Source organism: Astatotilapia calliptera, chromosome 19, assembly GCF_964374335.1.
Source record: "Astatotilapia calliptera chromosome 19, fAstCal68.1, whole genome shotgun sequence".
Classification (NCBI taxonomy): Eukaryota; Metazoa; Chordata; class Actinopteri; order Cichliformes; family Cichlidae; genus Astatotilapia; species Astatotilapia calliptera.
Genome location: NC_137440.1, coordinates 25,728,251 through 25,744,082, shown reverse-complemented (window position 1 = coordinate 25,744,082; position 15,832 = coordinate 25,728,251). Strand labels below are relative to the sequence as shown.

The 15,832-nt window shown below is 38.9% G+C and overlaps 2 protein-coding genes and 1 long non-coding RNA gene across 4 annotated transcripts; 2 read left to right on the top strand and 1 right to left on the bottom strand.

Annotated features, from left to right (window-relative positions):
• Positions 1 to 1,285: 1,285 nt before the first annotated feature.
• On the top strand, positions 1,286 to 4,294 carry LOC145422506 (uncharacterized). The gene is made up of 2 exons (XR_013903807.1): positions 1,286 to 2,827; positions 3,739 to 4,294. It is a non-coding gene; the product is annotated as an uncharacterized LOC145422506 (long non-coding RNA).
• A 4,448-nt stretch (positions 4,295 to 8,742) lies between these two features.
• LOC113012499 (uncharacterized) lies at positions 8,743 to 12,359 on the top strand. Its single transcript, XM_080293780.1, has 6 exons — positions 8,743 to 9,316; positions 9,421 to 9,468; positions 10,318 to 10,590; positions 11,029 to 11,169; positions 11,281 to 11,308; positions 11,401 to 12,359. The coding sequence occupies exons 1-6, from the start codon at positions 9,271 to 9,273 to the stop codon at positions 11,513 to 11,515; spliced, it is 651 nt and encodes a 216-aa protein (XP_080149906.1). The 5' UTR covers positions 8,743 to 9,270; the 3' UTR covers positions 11,516 to 12,359.
• Positions 11,747 to 15,613, bottom strand: ptafr (platelet-activating factor receptor). 2 transcript variants are annotated; one of them, XM_026152155.2, is made up of 3 exons: positions 15,455 to 15,566; positions 15,346 to 15,367; positions 11,747 to 13,720 (listed from the first exon to the last, which is right to left on the bottom strand). In XM_026152155.2, exon 3 carries the CDS (start codon positions 13,712 to 13,714, stop codon positions 12,590 to 12,592), a length of 1,125 nt encoding a protein of 374 aa, XP_026007940.2. In that variant the 5' UTR covers positions 13,715 to 13,720; positions 15,346 to 15,367; positions 15,455 to 15,566; the 3' UTR covers positions 11,747 to 12,589. The 2 variants fall into 2 exon arrangements, with proteins under 2 accessions (XP_026007940.2, XP_026007939.2); XM_026152154.2 differs by lacking the exon at positions 15,346 to 15,367 and having other exon boundaries at positions 15,455 to 15,613.
• Positions 15,614 to 15,832: the final 219 nt, after the last annotated feature.

Sequence of the window (15,832 nt, the reverse complement as noted above, 5' to 3'; positions counted from 1 at the left end):
AACACTAAATTGCCCATAGGTGTGAATGTGAGTGCGAATGGTTGTCTCTAGCTGTGTCCCAATTCAGGTAAAGGTCTGCATCCTGTACGTGGGCCAGGGCCTCCGAAGACTGAGAAGGCCCGAAGTGCAAGGCTGTGAAATGGGACGGTCTAACCTTCAGATTTGCGTCACCAGCTGTCTCCCTTGCTATCTAAAATATAACAGGACACTGGGACAAATTCTAAATAATAATTTAATTAATAAAGTATTGAAGAGTAATAAGAGTAATATTACAACTAAGTAGCTGCTGCCACTTGTTGGAAACTGGAATTGGCTATGAATTCTGGGATAGGTTGAGGCACGAAGGATACACCCAACCCATGCTTTAAATTCAAGGAAATGAATTTGTTGGTCGCATTTGGTGCAGCCGAATTGGAACAGCCTTCATCACCTGGCTGTGCCTGGCTTCAAATGCAGCCCCTGAATTGGGACACAGCTTATGTATTAGCCCTGCGACAGACTGGCAACCTGTCCATGGTGTACCCAGGCTCTCACCCAAAGAAAGCTGGGGTAGCTTTATGAATTTAGAATTATTAAGTCATTCTTTCCACTGATGTGGATTTTAAAAATACTCCATCTGGCTCTTTCGATGTTTTTGTTGTGCAGAAATGATCTGAAGCTCTTGCTTTGTTTTAGCAACAGATAAGTTATGCAAGAGTAACCACTTCCTATTTCAGAAGCTTCACTTTGCAAAAGCAATGCATATACATGAACCTGACAGTCAGCTAATTTCTATAGCACTTTGTGTGTAGAACTACACTACCAGTAGGGACAAAGATCAACAACCAGTGATGAGATAATGGATGTGGGCCATTGAAGGTACAAAAACAGCAGTACCCAGATTGAAACGCTTCAAAATACATTTAGAAAATAGCTCATGTGACTCATTATTATGGTATTATAAGTCATGGATTAAAATAAAAGCAACATTTTTGAAGGTGTAAGTCATAAGTAAGTACTATTGATGTCTTTGGTCATCTCTTGTTGTATTTTGCAAGGAACTAGGTGTGATTTATTGAAACAGGTGCAAGCATACAAATAAATACAGTATATGAGGCAAAAACAGCATTTGTTATGACCGCTTTTGCTCTTCATTTCTGTATTCTCTTTCTTCATATTCTATATTATTCTTCATTTCGTCTGAGGTCTCTTAGGCAAGCTTCTTGTAATATATTTCCTTCAGACTTCATGAACAAGCTCTTCTTCAAGAGAGTTAGAGTGGGGCCTCATCTTTCCTCAGCCCTCAGCCTTAACACCGGCTCTCCACAAGGCTGTGTACTGAGTCCCCTACTGTACACTCTGTACACACATGACTGTGTTAGTTCCCACCCAGACAACGCAGTCATCAAGTTTGCAGATGATACCACCGTGGTGGGGCTCATCCCTGGGGGAGATGAGACGGCGTACAGAGCTGAAGTTCCGAGGCTGTCAGATTGGTGTGTAGATAACAACCTGGACCTCAATACCACCAAGACAAAAAAACTGGTAGTTGATTTCAGAAGGAGGAAGTCTGAGCTGCAGCCTGTCAGCATCAACGGGGAGTGTGTGGAAAGAGTCTCCAGTTTCAAGTTTCTGGGTGTGCACATAGACACAGACCTCCAATGGAGCTCTAACACCTCTGTGGTTTTAAAGAAGGCCCAACAGCATCTCCACTTTCTGAGAATCCTCAGAAAACCTGAAGAACGAGCTGCTGACCGTCTTCTACACTGCAAAAACAGCTATACTTGAAACAAGCCAAATATTCTTAAATCTGACAAATTTTTCTTGTTTTGAGCAAAAAAATCTGCCAATGGGGTAAGCAAAAGTTGCTTGACTAGAATTCTTAAAACTAGCAAATTAATCTAACTGCCATATGCCTTTTAACTAGACAAAATTGTCTAAAATGTATGCTTATTTGAAGAAAATGTGACTTATTATAAGTAAAAGACACTTTGATATTTAGAAAATCTGCACCTAAAATGAGTATTATGCTTTCTTGAACAAGCTGTTTTCAAGAATTATTTGCTTACTTTAAGATTCTACACCTTAATTTAGATTTTTCACATTAAAAAAAACACCTTACTATAGGACAAATTTTCTTAAAACTGAATTGTTTCTTTCTTGATTGAGCTAACTATAAGAATTATGTTTCGACTCTGAGAACAATAATCAGCAAAAATTCCTGAGAATAAGACACCATCTCTTCAAAAAGCTACTAAAAATAAGAGAATTCATCTTAAATTAAGACAGCAAAAGCACTCTTAGATTTTGCGCTTTTATTGACACAGCAATGGGTCAGTAACTCACTGAGGTGGGCTGTACCAACTCAGGAGTATGGGGTTGTGTACGGAAATGGTTTAGTTCGCTCTTTTATACCTATAAAATGATATATATTTAAATATTTGACTATTTAGTTAGATTATGTTCTGTAAATACTGACGTGTGGGTGCTGTTACTTACTACAGCTGTTATAAGGCACTGAATTAGGATAGCCATTCCTACCCCATAATGGAATAATCCTGGTTATCTTGACTTTATGGGAAAAGTAGTTCACAGACCAGTAAAACAAAATGATTTGGCGCTGTGTTATCTACATCGTTTTTGTGGGTCTGACCCTCAAATCCCTACTGAGTCATATTAATTCTGCACATAGCCATAGTCCAGATTTCCGTGAAGATTGTGGCATAGATGGATGTGTCAAAGAATATCGTGTTTACAGCTAATTTTGGTATCACATTCTTCGAACACACTCCGACCACCTTGCCAATGGACGATGCAGCGGATCGATTAGGACACAAAAATCTGTAAGGTGAGACTGACTATATACTTTAATATCTTTGAAAATAATCATATAAAATATTCATGTTAGATGTCTACTTGTTTTTACAGCTTAACAGTAGATATGTTAATGCTTATTCCTTATAATCCACAACAATGCTATCTATTTATAAAGAATATTCTGATAGTGTTTAATTTCTTCTACTAGAGAAAACAACATTTTGTATTTTTTTAAACTTTTGTTTTAAATAAACCGATTGTCATGGTCCGCAGTCTCCTTGGTTGTTTGTGTTTATTAATATTCATTGTGTCAGTTAGTTTCCTAGTTATTTGTTAATTATTTCCAGTGTTTAGGTGTTCTCTGTACCTCCCTTGTCTTCAGTGTATTGTCCCTGGTTCGATATTCGTGTTTATTCCTGTTTTACTTTGATAGTCCCTGCCCTGCATCGGTGTATTCTGTTTTGCTTCCTCCTGGTCTCTTCTCATCTGATTAGTGTCAGCTGTGTTTCGTGCCTGTCTGCCAATTCCTCGTTTCCTTTTGTGTGTGTATATTTAGTGTGGTCTTTGTCGGATCGTCTGTATTCTCTCCTGTGTTATCATCTGTGTTCCCTCCCTGATGTTTTCATGTCTTATGTTCCTTGTTCAAGGTTGTAAGGTTTTTGCAACATTTTCCATGTTTCCTGTGTTCTTTAGTTTAGCTTTCCCATTTTAGGTTTTTGAGGATTTTTCAAGGCTTTTAAACTACAGTTAAGCTGTCAAATAGCAATGAGCATTAAATGAATATCCATTTATTAAACTCAGCTTGAAAACATGCATATTTTAGAGTAAATTATAAAATGCAGTATATTTCTGACATTAAAATTTTTTAGAAATTATCAGTGTACCTTGTATTTAATTTCCTTATCCGCAACTAGTCAATTAATCAACCAATCTCAATTGCAGTTCTAGGAGGGAACCCTCATCAGCAGTGAACAGAAATCTGAGTAACATGTGGGCATACAGGACTGATTCAGTGGTGGAAAGCCAGCCAACAATGATATGATATGAGATTCCATTCCATATTACAGTTTCACACACAAAGATATGACATGTGCGGTCATGAAATATTACCTGGGTGATGTAATTGGACTACACGTGAGCTCAACATATGTTTTATAAAAGGTACACTGCTTTACATGCATGAACTGTATTTTCAGGTTATTGTTTTGGACAGTTTTGTGACAATTTTTAAAATGAAGTTGTTGTTTTCCTATAAATTCTGACAGTTGAATGCGATTTTAGCATTGCCATAGTATAGATATACTGATGCTGATCTATTATTCTGTTTGACATGGCCTAAAGTGAATGAGTTGTGCTGTTTCTGTTTTTCAAATGGGCCTGTATTTCATGTTTACCATGTGCTTTTAGTTCCTGCCTTTGTTCATATACTGCATATTGTGTCAAACTTGACAGCAATTATATTAAACTTTAGTGTCAATAAATACATTTCTTAAACTGAGCATCTGTTTAAATGCCCTTACTCTTGAAATGAGAAAAATAATCTTATTTTTATTCTGGAAATTCAACCAAACCATTGTCATGCCTTGTAACTGGTAAATAAAGCTCAAGATGAGCTGAAATATCCTTTTAAGGAAAAGTTAGACATATTTTCCTAGAATAAGCTTTATTTTCTTGTCCAAAACTTGCTTGTTAAGAATATATTTTCTTTTTAGTCAAAAAATAAGAAAAAATGTCCATAAACAAGGTTTTTTTTACTTTCTTGAAAATCGTTTTTTGCAGTGTACCGCTGCTCCATTGAAAGTGTGCTGACATATTGCATCGGTGTGTGGTTCTCCAGCTGCACCACAGCACACAGAAAGGCACTCCAGAGGGTCATCAATATGGCCCAAAAAATCATTGGACATCCTCTTCCCTCCCTGAAGGACCTGTACAGCACTCGCTGTCTCAAGAGGGCACGCAGCATCCTACGGGACTGCACACACCCAGGACACGGGGTGTTTAAGCTGCTGCCGTCTGGCAGGAGGTTCAGGCTGCTGAGGTCCCGAACATAATAGACTCAAGGACAGCTTTTACGACAGGGCAATAGCCCTGATCAATGCAAATAGCTGATCTGACTGGCTACGTACCTGGACTTTTTTTGGGGGGGTTAACAACGGTAAAAACAGTAATAATAATAATATTTATATTTATAACAAGGTGCAATAATAATTAATGTGCAATAATAATGGCGTGCAATACAAATACACTTATTAATCTTTTTTATTACTAAGTTATTATACTGTGTTGTGTTGTTTGTGTTGCGTTGTGATGTGTCGTATCGTGTCGTGTTATGTCGCAAAATCGATCAATGTAGAGCAGTGTCACAAACCACGGAGGCCCCAGAAAAGTGCAATCAAACGTTGAGTTTATTAACAGCCCGGAGATAACATCAAGATATGCCTTCTGACCAAAATACATGTTGTGGATACTTATAAAGCAGTGGGGTACACGCCCCCCCCCATGGCGTATTAAAATAGGTTCCAGGCATTAGTCACAGTTTATCGTACATCTTTACAGTTTTTACCGAATGCCTAAACACTAACTGTGAATCCTGTAGCACAATTTCTAAAACTAGTCAGACTTATAGCAAAACCACTCACTGAGTGTGCAAAACTAAAAGCACAAAAACTGCTTTGCACTCAGTTTGCAATTTTGTAACACACACTTTGCAAGACTGTAGGCACAATTCACTGCACAACACTCAATTTCCAAATTTCCAACACACTCCTAGCAAAAGTATACACATGTATGGCTATCATTAACACTAATTTGCCAACTGTCTGGCACACTTTCACATGTGAAAACTTTCTTAGATAATTCGTTCAAATTGCAATCAGCCTAAGCACTATAATACAGGTAAGCTGTGTGTGCGGAGTACAATGGTGGGAGCAGAAAGAGTGAGAAGTAGAAGAGGCCGAGGAAGAGGACGTGGAGGTGAAGAAGTAGGATGAAGAGGACGACAAGGACAAGGAGGAGCAAGAGGAAGACGAGGAGGGGGCAGAGGAAGCATGTTCACTGCAGACCACGTAACCCATATAGTCATTATGGCGATTGCAAATAATCCTATACTTGGAAATAAACACTTGTGTTTGTTTTGATGTGTTTGACTAAACACCAGTACTTGAAGTTTGGATCCCTCCATGCTTATGGATCTATGACAGAAGTATGAGCTCAAACTGACATAGCCTACCTTGTGCACAGGAAAGGCAAACGCCAGATGTGTTTTGTATTCATACCATCGGTGTGCAGTTGGCGCATTGTGTGCTTAGTAGATGATGGCTTGTGTGTACTGTTTGATACGGAAACACCATTTTTACGAAGGTGTGAAGAGTTAATCTAGCTGTGTTTGCTTTTGCAAGAGAACTACAATGTTTTGATGATTGGGTGACAGGTTTTCTTATTTGTGTGAAGAGTTTTGCAAAATTAGCCAATAGTTACAAAAAATGTGCTTAAGCAATCAGAAAAAACTGTAATAGCTATAAACAGACATAGAACTTCTCTTTTCTATAACACCTTCCATACAAGGCAATAAACTTCAAGCCCTCAGGGTCTCTGAGGCTAATTATTGACTCTGATCATCTGTTACCAAGTAGAATAAAATATAGTAAGACACCAAATGAGTTAAGGCCTCAGGCCGGACACATTCCTAGATTATATGTATTATATGTACTGTAAGCATGCATTGCAGTTATCCTTCTATGTTCTAGTTTCCCTCAGCATGTATCACCTGGACAGTCACGCCAGTGAAGCTTAAGACCCTTAATGAACCGAACATCAACTCAAAATAAGCACAGATATGCAATGTGTATAAAATATTTCAAATTTTTACTTGTAATAAAAGTTAACATAATGGTAGGATCCTCAAATGGACATCGTCAATAAACAACTGTAATGCAGTATCAATACTGTGAGAAATATTATTAGATGAAATAATGCTGTAAAGAATGTTATTAATGCAATTATAATGATGCAGATTATATGGCAGTGTCACGTCTGACACTGTGGTCAGCAGCACAGGAGCACCACAGGGAACTGTGCTGTCCCCTCTTCTCTTCACCCTGTACACCTCTGACTTCTGCTACAACTCTGAATTATGCCATATTCAGAAGTTTGCAGATGACACGGCCATCATGGGGTGTATCTGGGATGATCAGGAAGAGGAGTACAGAAGTCTGGTGAGGAACTTTGTCGCATGGAGTCACTCAAACCACCTGCAACTCAACACCTCAAAGACTAAGGAACTGGTTGTGGACTTCGGGAGGTCCAGAGAAGGTCCACTGCCGGTTCAGATAGAGGGGGAGGAGGTGGAGGTGGTCAACAAGTACAAGTACCTCGGGCTGTGGGTGGACAATAAACTGGACTGGTCATGCAACACAGAGCACCTGTATAAAAAAGCCCAAAGCCGACTGTACTTCCTCAGGAGGCTGAGGTCTTTTAACATCTGCAGGAAGCTCCTGAGGATGTTTTACCAGTCGGTGGTTGCTGGAGTACTTTTCTATGCTGTGGTGTGCTGGGGGAGCAGCACAGCAAAGAGGGACTCATCCAGGCTGGAGAAACTGATCAGGAAGGCTGGCTCTGTGGTCGGCATGAAGCTGGACACTCTGGTGACAGTGGCAGAGAAAAGGACATTAAAGAAACTGCTGGACATTATGAACAATGCTGGGCATCCTCTGCACACGGCCATAAACAATCAGAAGAGTCTGTTCAGTGACAGGTTGCTTCTCCCCAAGACAAGAACTAACAGACTTAAAAACTCCTTTGTCCCACACGCCATCAAACTGTTTAACTCCTCTCTGGAGGGGAGAGGGAGGGGAAACAGGAGGACAAAGGAGGGGGGAACAACTAAGCTGTAGTGCCTCTTCACCTCACTGTACAATACCTTGTGCAATACTTTTTGTAAATAGTCAACAGTGCAATAGACTCAATACTTGAAATGTGCAATTCACTTGTATTTTTATTTTTTATTCCTATTTATTCTATTTATCCCCTTTGTATATTTTATTTATATTTGTCTCTGTATTTATATATGTGTGTGTGTGTGTGTGTGTATATATATATATATATATATATATATATATATATATATATATAACAATTCTGTAACTGTAACTTCGGTCGTTGCTGTGCTTTTTTTTGGAAGTCAAATTTCCCAGAGGAACCCACCCGAGGGATTAATAAAGTTCTATCTTATCTCTCTTATCTTATCTTAAAAGAATTTCTGTATCTCCACAGTTACATGTAGTGCCGACGTAGGACAGTTTTCCAATTTCATTGTACTATTGTACTATGTATGACTGCGCAATGACAATAAAGAGTTATCTTATCTTATCTTCTTTCCACCGTGTGATTTTTCTGACACACTGTCACATTGTCAGTGTGTTCGGGATCGTTTTCATGCTGAAAGTGAAGATGTTGTGAATCACGCATTTTCCAGATCTTATTGCATGCTGGTTTCAAATCTTATTTACAGATATTTTGAAAATATCGCAAACACCACTGACACGGCCTACACCGTGTTTCACAGATGGCTGTAGACATTCACTGTTCAAACTCTCTTTCCTGATCTTCTCCGACAATTCGGGCCAGAAATTAAAAATTTGGATTGATCACTCCATTAGACCTCAGACTTTTCTCACTGTTTCCCTTCCTTAAGATCCTCAGCGACCCTTCCACTGAAAACATTTCACTTTCAGTTCCTGTATCAACTCTTTGCTGGATTTTTTGTTGTTTCTTAAGAACATGACTTCTAGAAAGTGTTCATCTTCTGTAAATAGGTTTTTAGGTCTGAAACTTTTTCTTTTGTCCTCCAATATTCCAGTCTCCAGGTTGACCAAGAAGTGCAATGTCTTAAAAATCATAAGTACTCAAAAAGCTGGATTAATGTAACTTGAGTTGAGATGTAACTTCACATTCAGTCAGGAAAAGATTGATGTTGCAGTCTCGGGCAGGGGGCTGCAGCTGCTCTTTATATGGATTTAAGGCTGTTGTGAGTGAGACCTGGGATTTTTTAATCAGTGGCTGCGGCTCAGGTGGTAGAGTGGGTCATCTGGCAGTCAGAAAAGCAGTGGATCAGTCCCTGAATTCTCCAGTCCACATTTCTGATTGGAAGCTCAAGCTTCAGTCCATTTTGTTTATCACTCTTCTCATTTGTTTTTATGTATATATATTTTTTTGTTTGCTTTTTGCTCGTATTGCCAGGCAGTGGAAACACTGCACACAGTTTCCCCTGTATGGAAGATTGAAGAGTCCAATTATTATTTCTCTCTTTTTGTTGATTATTTGTATAAAGGAACTTTAAACTTCCCTTCTCTCAGTTTGCCAGTCTTTTACTTCCCCCCCACTTTCACCTATATTTTAAAGTGCCACAGTGATTCATTTTTCTACCTGTTAGCCAGAGGTAACTGCAGTATTTGCTTCTTGTTTATCTCAAACAACATGCTGCCTGTCCTTTTTCTCCTTTTTATTTCCTTTGAGGGTACAGGTAAGCACATTTCTTCCATTTAATTTTAAAACAGAATCTAGAAAGTGGACTTCTAATGCTTTGTCATGAATAATTTTTGCCTCTTATTTTGTCTGCACTTATAGCCCAAAACCAGACTCTGAGTTCCCCGACAGCTCCAGTGACTCACAAAGGTAATACAGACTCTGAACTTTTGGAAGGATAGATCGAATCAAATGATTGAAATTAAGCTGGTGGCTCTGTGAACCTAAACATTGCTGTGTACTGCAGTATTTTGAGCTGTTCAATAACATGTTACACCCTTCTTATGATTTAACATTTGATAATTAAAACTAAACATTAAGTGGAACAGAGGATCTGAACTATCTTTGGCATTGAAGGTAATTAAACCTGACCCAAAATATTCGACAAGACAAACATTTTATGATGACAATGGAAAGTTATTAAAGATCATCCTGTTTTAGGCATGCATATCCAAACTAAATGAGCTGCTTAACAGTTTTTCACATATTCAAATATAAACAACAAAGGGAAAACCCAGGAGGATCACCTAAGTTACTGGAATAAATCCTATGTGATCGTGTGCAGTTGACTTGCCATTCATTTTACCAGATATTACTGACATATTTTACTGAGTTTGGTCAACAGCAATGCTTTACAAATGGCACCACATTAAAAGCTAGAAGATCACTAAAGCAGTTAGGACTTCGTCTTCATCACCATGGCTTGCTTTACCTCTTATGAAGAAGAAGAGTTTTTGAATATTTCACTGGGGGGGAAAAAACTGTACAGTGGCACAAAAAGGAAAAAAAAACCATTCAAGTTCAATGACTTCATTCTCTGAATGAGTAAACCGAGTGACCAACAGACCAACACTGCTATTTCTAGAACTACATCGCTTTTGTGGTCAGCAAATAGTTTATATGTACGCATTCAGCATGCAACATCTATGTCCTGCTTAAAAATCTGATTGGTTACAGCTTTACCTCAACTTCCTGTTATTTCTGCACTCTCCTTCACAGAAACATTTCCTCCTCTATGGGTGGTGGCCACGCCGGACTACCCGGTTGCAGCAGGACAAAAAGTAAGCCTGTACTGCAGCAGTTCCATAATATCAGTGACTGGGACTTGGTCATGGGTACGCCTGCGAAATCAGACCTGGGAAAAAGAGGGAAACAGTAGGGAACTGATCCTGACCAAGCCAGAGCAAAGTGGGGAGTACCGCTGCTGTTCTTCAGTTGTCAACTGCGCAAACCAAACCCACACAGTTTACATCATTTCAACACAAACCACAGGTTGGTTATGTGTTTGTTCACACCCTAAACTTACTAAAATAAGGATGATCGAATCTGCTTATTTAAAAAATAAAAAATAAATATTAGAATTGCATAAATAGGACATAAATATATATTTATGTAGATAAATAAATGAAGAAAAAATAATAATTTGAATGGTACATTTAATTAAATACTCGACAATTTATTAATGTTAATAAATTTTAGGTGTATTTACTTGTGTTTTGAGCAATTTATATTTATTCCATAAAAACCTGGAAAAAATCTTTAAGGCTTTCACTTTTAAACTGAAATAGCGAACTGTAAAATGATTATCATACAATGGATAGCAATCATGACTGACTGGATTCATTAATCTTTTATTTATGCTGTGTGCATCATCTGGCTGTGAAGTTGCAAGTCTTAATGTCTCTTTTCTCTTTCCTCAACTCCCAACAGTGGGAGAGAATTTAGGAATAACAGCCTTCGTCTTTTCTCTTCTGATCTTGATCATCGTCATCGCTGCTGTTATTTTTTTCTGGCTGGGCTTCCAAAGGACCAGTGGAACAGTGACCACCTCCAGCACTCCAGCAGTTAAAGGTATCTCTGAGCTCTTCTTGTATAGAGGGCTACAAGTATGGAGGGCAATGAGTGCCATAATCAGTATGAATTAAAATGTTTTGTGACTCTTTTTTTTCCTTTTTCTTTAAGATGTTCCTGGACCTGAAATCACACCAACGTAAGTCTTGAGAGAAGAATCATGCACACTTCAGTCATGCACTTTAACTCTTGCTACAAGCTATTCACAGATAATATTTCTGTTTACACTAGGGGAGATCTTCCACAGCCTGACACAGACGTGTACATAAACTACACTAGCCAAGGCTACGCCGATGTGGAACCCGCCAATGTGACCTGGGAGGGTGTGTACTCAAGTCTCTCGTGAAAGGAGATCGAGACATGCAGTGGAAAGTGGACTGATTAAAACAAGCCTGTGTTTTTTTAACTCTATCTCTGGGTTAGTTATATGAAAATTGCCAGTGAGTTTACTTCCTGACTTATCAGATTTTATCTGTTGCGCAGAAGCTATCACACCATAAATGTGGTTAAAACCCAGAGAAGCTGAGTGCATCTACGCAGGCAATAGCGTTTGTACGTTTATATATTAACTGGAAGCTTGTTTTTCTTCTCCTTTTAATCGTGACATTGCAAAACTGAAAAACATACAAAAGATTTTCAAATTTTAGGGAGTATTTTTGTTTTTGTTGTTTTCTACAATATATAATAACAAAAAGGTTCAAGTTAATAGAAAATACAAAATTTGCGACAACAAAAAGTCTCACATTAGAAACAATTCATTTCCACAGATACACATTAAATACACATACGTACGCTACTTCTGTCTGTTTCAGTGAATTATAAGATTTCAACACAAGACATAAATGAAGTGTCCCAACACTGAACACCAGAGAGGAAACGTACCCCAGGCATTACTGCTTTTGTTCCTTGGTGTCACAATACCTGATTTAGCTTGCCTGATGAAAAAAAATTAAAGTTGTTCTCAGAGAGGACAGACAGTGCGATTACAACACATGTTGCTGACATAACATCAGACGTGTAGAGATAAGGTGTACCCACACATGTATGTTATTCTGTCATTTTCTCCTGCTTTTGTGTCCTAATGTTGTGTCAAACACCGCCACAGGATTTCTGTGAGAAGATGTCTTGTGTCATCATCGAGTGATGCTATTGTTCTTTAAAGATACATAAAGTTTTGGCTGCTTGCAAAACTTCTGCTTTTCGGTTTGTTCTTCACACAGGAAGTGCAGAAATTCTGGGGCAACTCAGAAGGCGACGTGTTCGAGATCACATGAAGTTAAACAGTTTATTGTCCCAGATGTGCATGCCTCAACGCCTTATTGTATGTAATCTTCGCCATCAGCATGAGAGAGTCACATGAGTTTGATAGTCAGATTTTAGACATGTATTGAACTTGTATGAATCACTCATCTCTGGTCAGCTAGTGCTCGCTTGGGAGTCTCTGACTTGGAATCCTGCTATCCATGGAAATCTGTGTGGTGGCCATTTGAGAGCATCCCTCTCCATTTGCTAATTTTTTAATGTGGGCTGTGATGAACCTTCTAAACTTCCCTGTGGCAAAATAATAAACTACAGGATCCAAAATGCAGTTGAGGCCCATAAGAACCAGGGTGATCTGATGAGCGTCGTTCAGCAACTGACGAGTGGTCTTGCTGTACTTCACGTGGCCGAAGCCGTCTTCGATCTCCAGCACTGCCAGAGCCCAGGGGCCTTGAACTATATGGTGTGGCAGGAAACACAGGACAAACACTCCTACCACTGCCCACAACATCTGGAGAGCCCTCCGTTTCACCCCTCTGGGCCTTTTTAAAGTCGAGGATGCAGTGGACTTTTTAGAAAGAGCTGCTGAGGACCGAATTTCTGATTCTGGAGGCCTTTGAGAAATTAACACTCGAGCAATAAGGATATTGCATATCACAACGAGCAAAAAGATACCAAAGAACAATCCAATTATTAAAAAATGAGTGACAGCCACTTTTTTCTTCTCATAATTAGTTTCACCCTGGTATCCCTCAAAGCAGCGAAGGATCTTCGTGTTGTTTTTAAAGTGCTCGTTGGTCCCTGGACTCACCAGATAAGGGACAGACATCGCCAGAACAAATGCCCAGATAAAAACACAGACGATGATTCCACGAATTCTGTGGTCCGAAGAGGCTGCGTCTAGAGGCCGAGTCACCGCCCAGTATCTGTTGATGCTGATGGCTGAAAGGAAGAGGATGGTGCCGTAAGTGTTGATGAAAAAGAAGGTGCCTGTCACCCGGCACATGACGTCTCCATAAACCCAGTCTCCCTCACGGATATAGTAATCAATCCAAAAGGGAAGAGCACACACAAACAGAAGATCAGCGATGGTCAAGTTGGTCATGTAGATACGGATTTCTCCCATGGCCTTGGCTTGACGAAGGCAGCGCAGGACAAACAGTACGTAGAGGTTAGAGATGAAGCCCAGGATGAAGAAGCCGATGTAGAAAACCGGGATGAACACATAACGAAACTGAGAGTCCAGGAAAGTGGATTCATCGGTATTCCCTATAGTTTCATTCATCTTTGCCTGTGGGAGACAACATATATTATCATCAGTACAATGGTTTACTCAGACTTTTGATGCAGATGACAAAGGTAGGGTATATTAGAAAGTAGAATCTTTGAGAACAACTACTTTTTGTGATATTTCAATTTCAGTATAGAGAAAAAACAAAAAAAGTAAATGAGTAAGAAAGATTTAAAATAAAGAAAGAGGGCACTTTCCTTGCTGCAAGGACTAAGTTATCTATCACCTTTTATTGGCACAAATGTATTTACCAGATAAATTATTAGCCATTCCATACATTTATTGTATTAATTAATTTCTTGTTATCTGAGCACATCTTCTGAAATTGTCAGGTAATTCTAAACAGTCTGAGAAGTCTTAACATTTCTTTGTGCTATGAATCATATGTCCCAAATTGATGTAATGGCACAGAAGCATGATAAGTTTTAAACTGGAGACCATCTTGCCAGGAAACAACAGAAGCATGAAATCACTGAGTTGCTGGACCGCACCCATATTTGAACATACGCTTCATGTGAAGTTTTGTGGCCGTGTTTTGCACAGCTGTAGTTTTATCATAGTAATATAATCTGTGTCCAAACAAATACCTCAACACTCTGTATAAAAGGGCCTGTTGGGACTTTATCTGCCATAGACTTCTTATTACTCATCTAAGATCTAACTCTCAGTCAAAGTCTTTATAGGTAGAGTCATTAATCGGCATCTTGCAGTAACACTATACATCATGAAGCCTTTAAAAACTCAGTTGCAGACCACGAGGGAAAGATTGAGGTTGGATTTGTGACTGTTTTATGTTCATTTTATCTTTGGTTTTGCCACTAAGACTAAAATGGTTATAGAACTTGAAGCTGCTGATAGTGATCACTCTGGCATGACTTGAATTCATTCAAAGACAAGCATCAGAATTAAAACTGAAAGTAGTGCAAAAGGTCAAAGATTGAAAAAAGATGTGGTTCTCAGACTTTAATCTGCTGTAAAGGAGCTGACACTGATTGGAGGTGCAAACTCTAAACACCTAAAGATGTTCGAGGAGAATCTGTCACTGAACAATGGGATTTCACTCGGTGGGGCGAATGTGTGAACAACAAATTACAGACAACAAGCTTGACACCCACTTACAATAAAGAACAGTAGTCCAACAGTAAATGAGCTGTGACGCTGTTTGATAAACTGACACACCCTTGTTACTGGGAAATAACTGACACTGCTAAATACTATCAGCTTGTGAACAAATTTAACTGAGTACCATTTTTACAGCACTTTTTTCTGAATAAGTGCCATAGGTGTTTATTTTATAACCTGTTTGGATCTGTCTTATGCAGATCTGTTCAGAGAAACCTGTTTAATGGTTTCCTCTGAACAACCAATAAACTCATAACCAGTCAAGGAGTGTGAAATACAAACATTTCCTTTTGTCAACTATTAATCATCAATTTAATATTGATTTAATTAATCACAGCATTGTAAAGACTGTGGAACCCCCCCCCCCCCCCCCCCCAAAAAAAAAAATCAATCAATCAATCAATCAATTTATAGATTTGAGTAGAGCAGCAGTTAATTCACAAACAAATTTTTTCCAAGCAAAATAAAAACTGAACGATTTGTGAAAATAAGGATGCTTTTACCTTTGCTGTCTTCTCTTCTTGACTAAAACATATTATTAGACCGATGATTAATATCCTCACTCACTTTGTCACGTAAAACGAGAAATAACAAGGAAAACTGTACACTTACACAACTGCTTCTTCTGTTTTCAGTCTCCTGATGCGCGTAAACACTTTGAATGGATTTACAGCTTCAGTTCAGCAACAGTGCGACTTCTCTGAGAGAGAGGGGGTTTGTGCGTCTTGTGAGCGTGTGAGTGGGAGTGTTCTCTCTGGGCAGAGCGGAGGAGGTGTCGTTTCAGTCTTCTTAGGAAAGACCCGAGTTGCGCAATACAAGGAACATTAAGCTATACGATTTCACGATTCCCGTGAAAAGGAATAGGAACCCCCGCTTTAATGCAACGCTGGAGTTTTAACATTTTTTTCCATAGAAACATCACGTGTGCGATATGAGTAAAGGAATCAGGAAACTATGTCCTAGGGGCTAATTAAAATCAGCAGAGAAAGA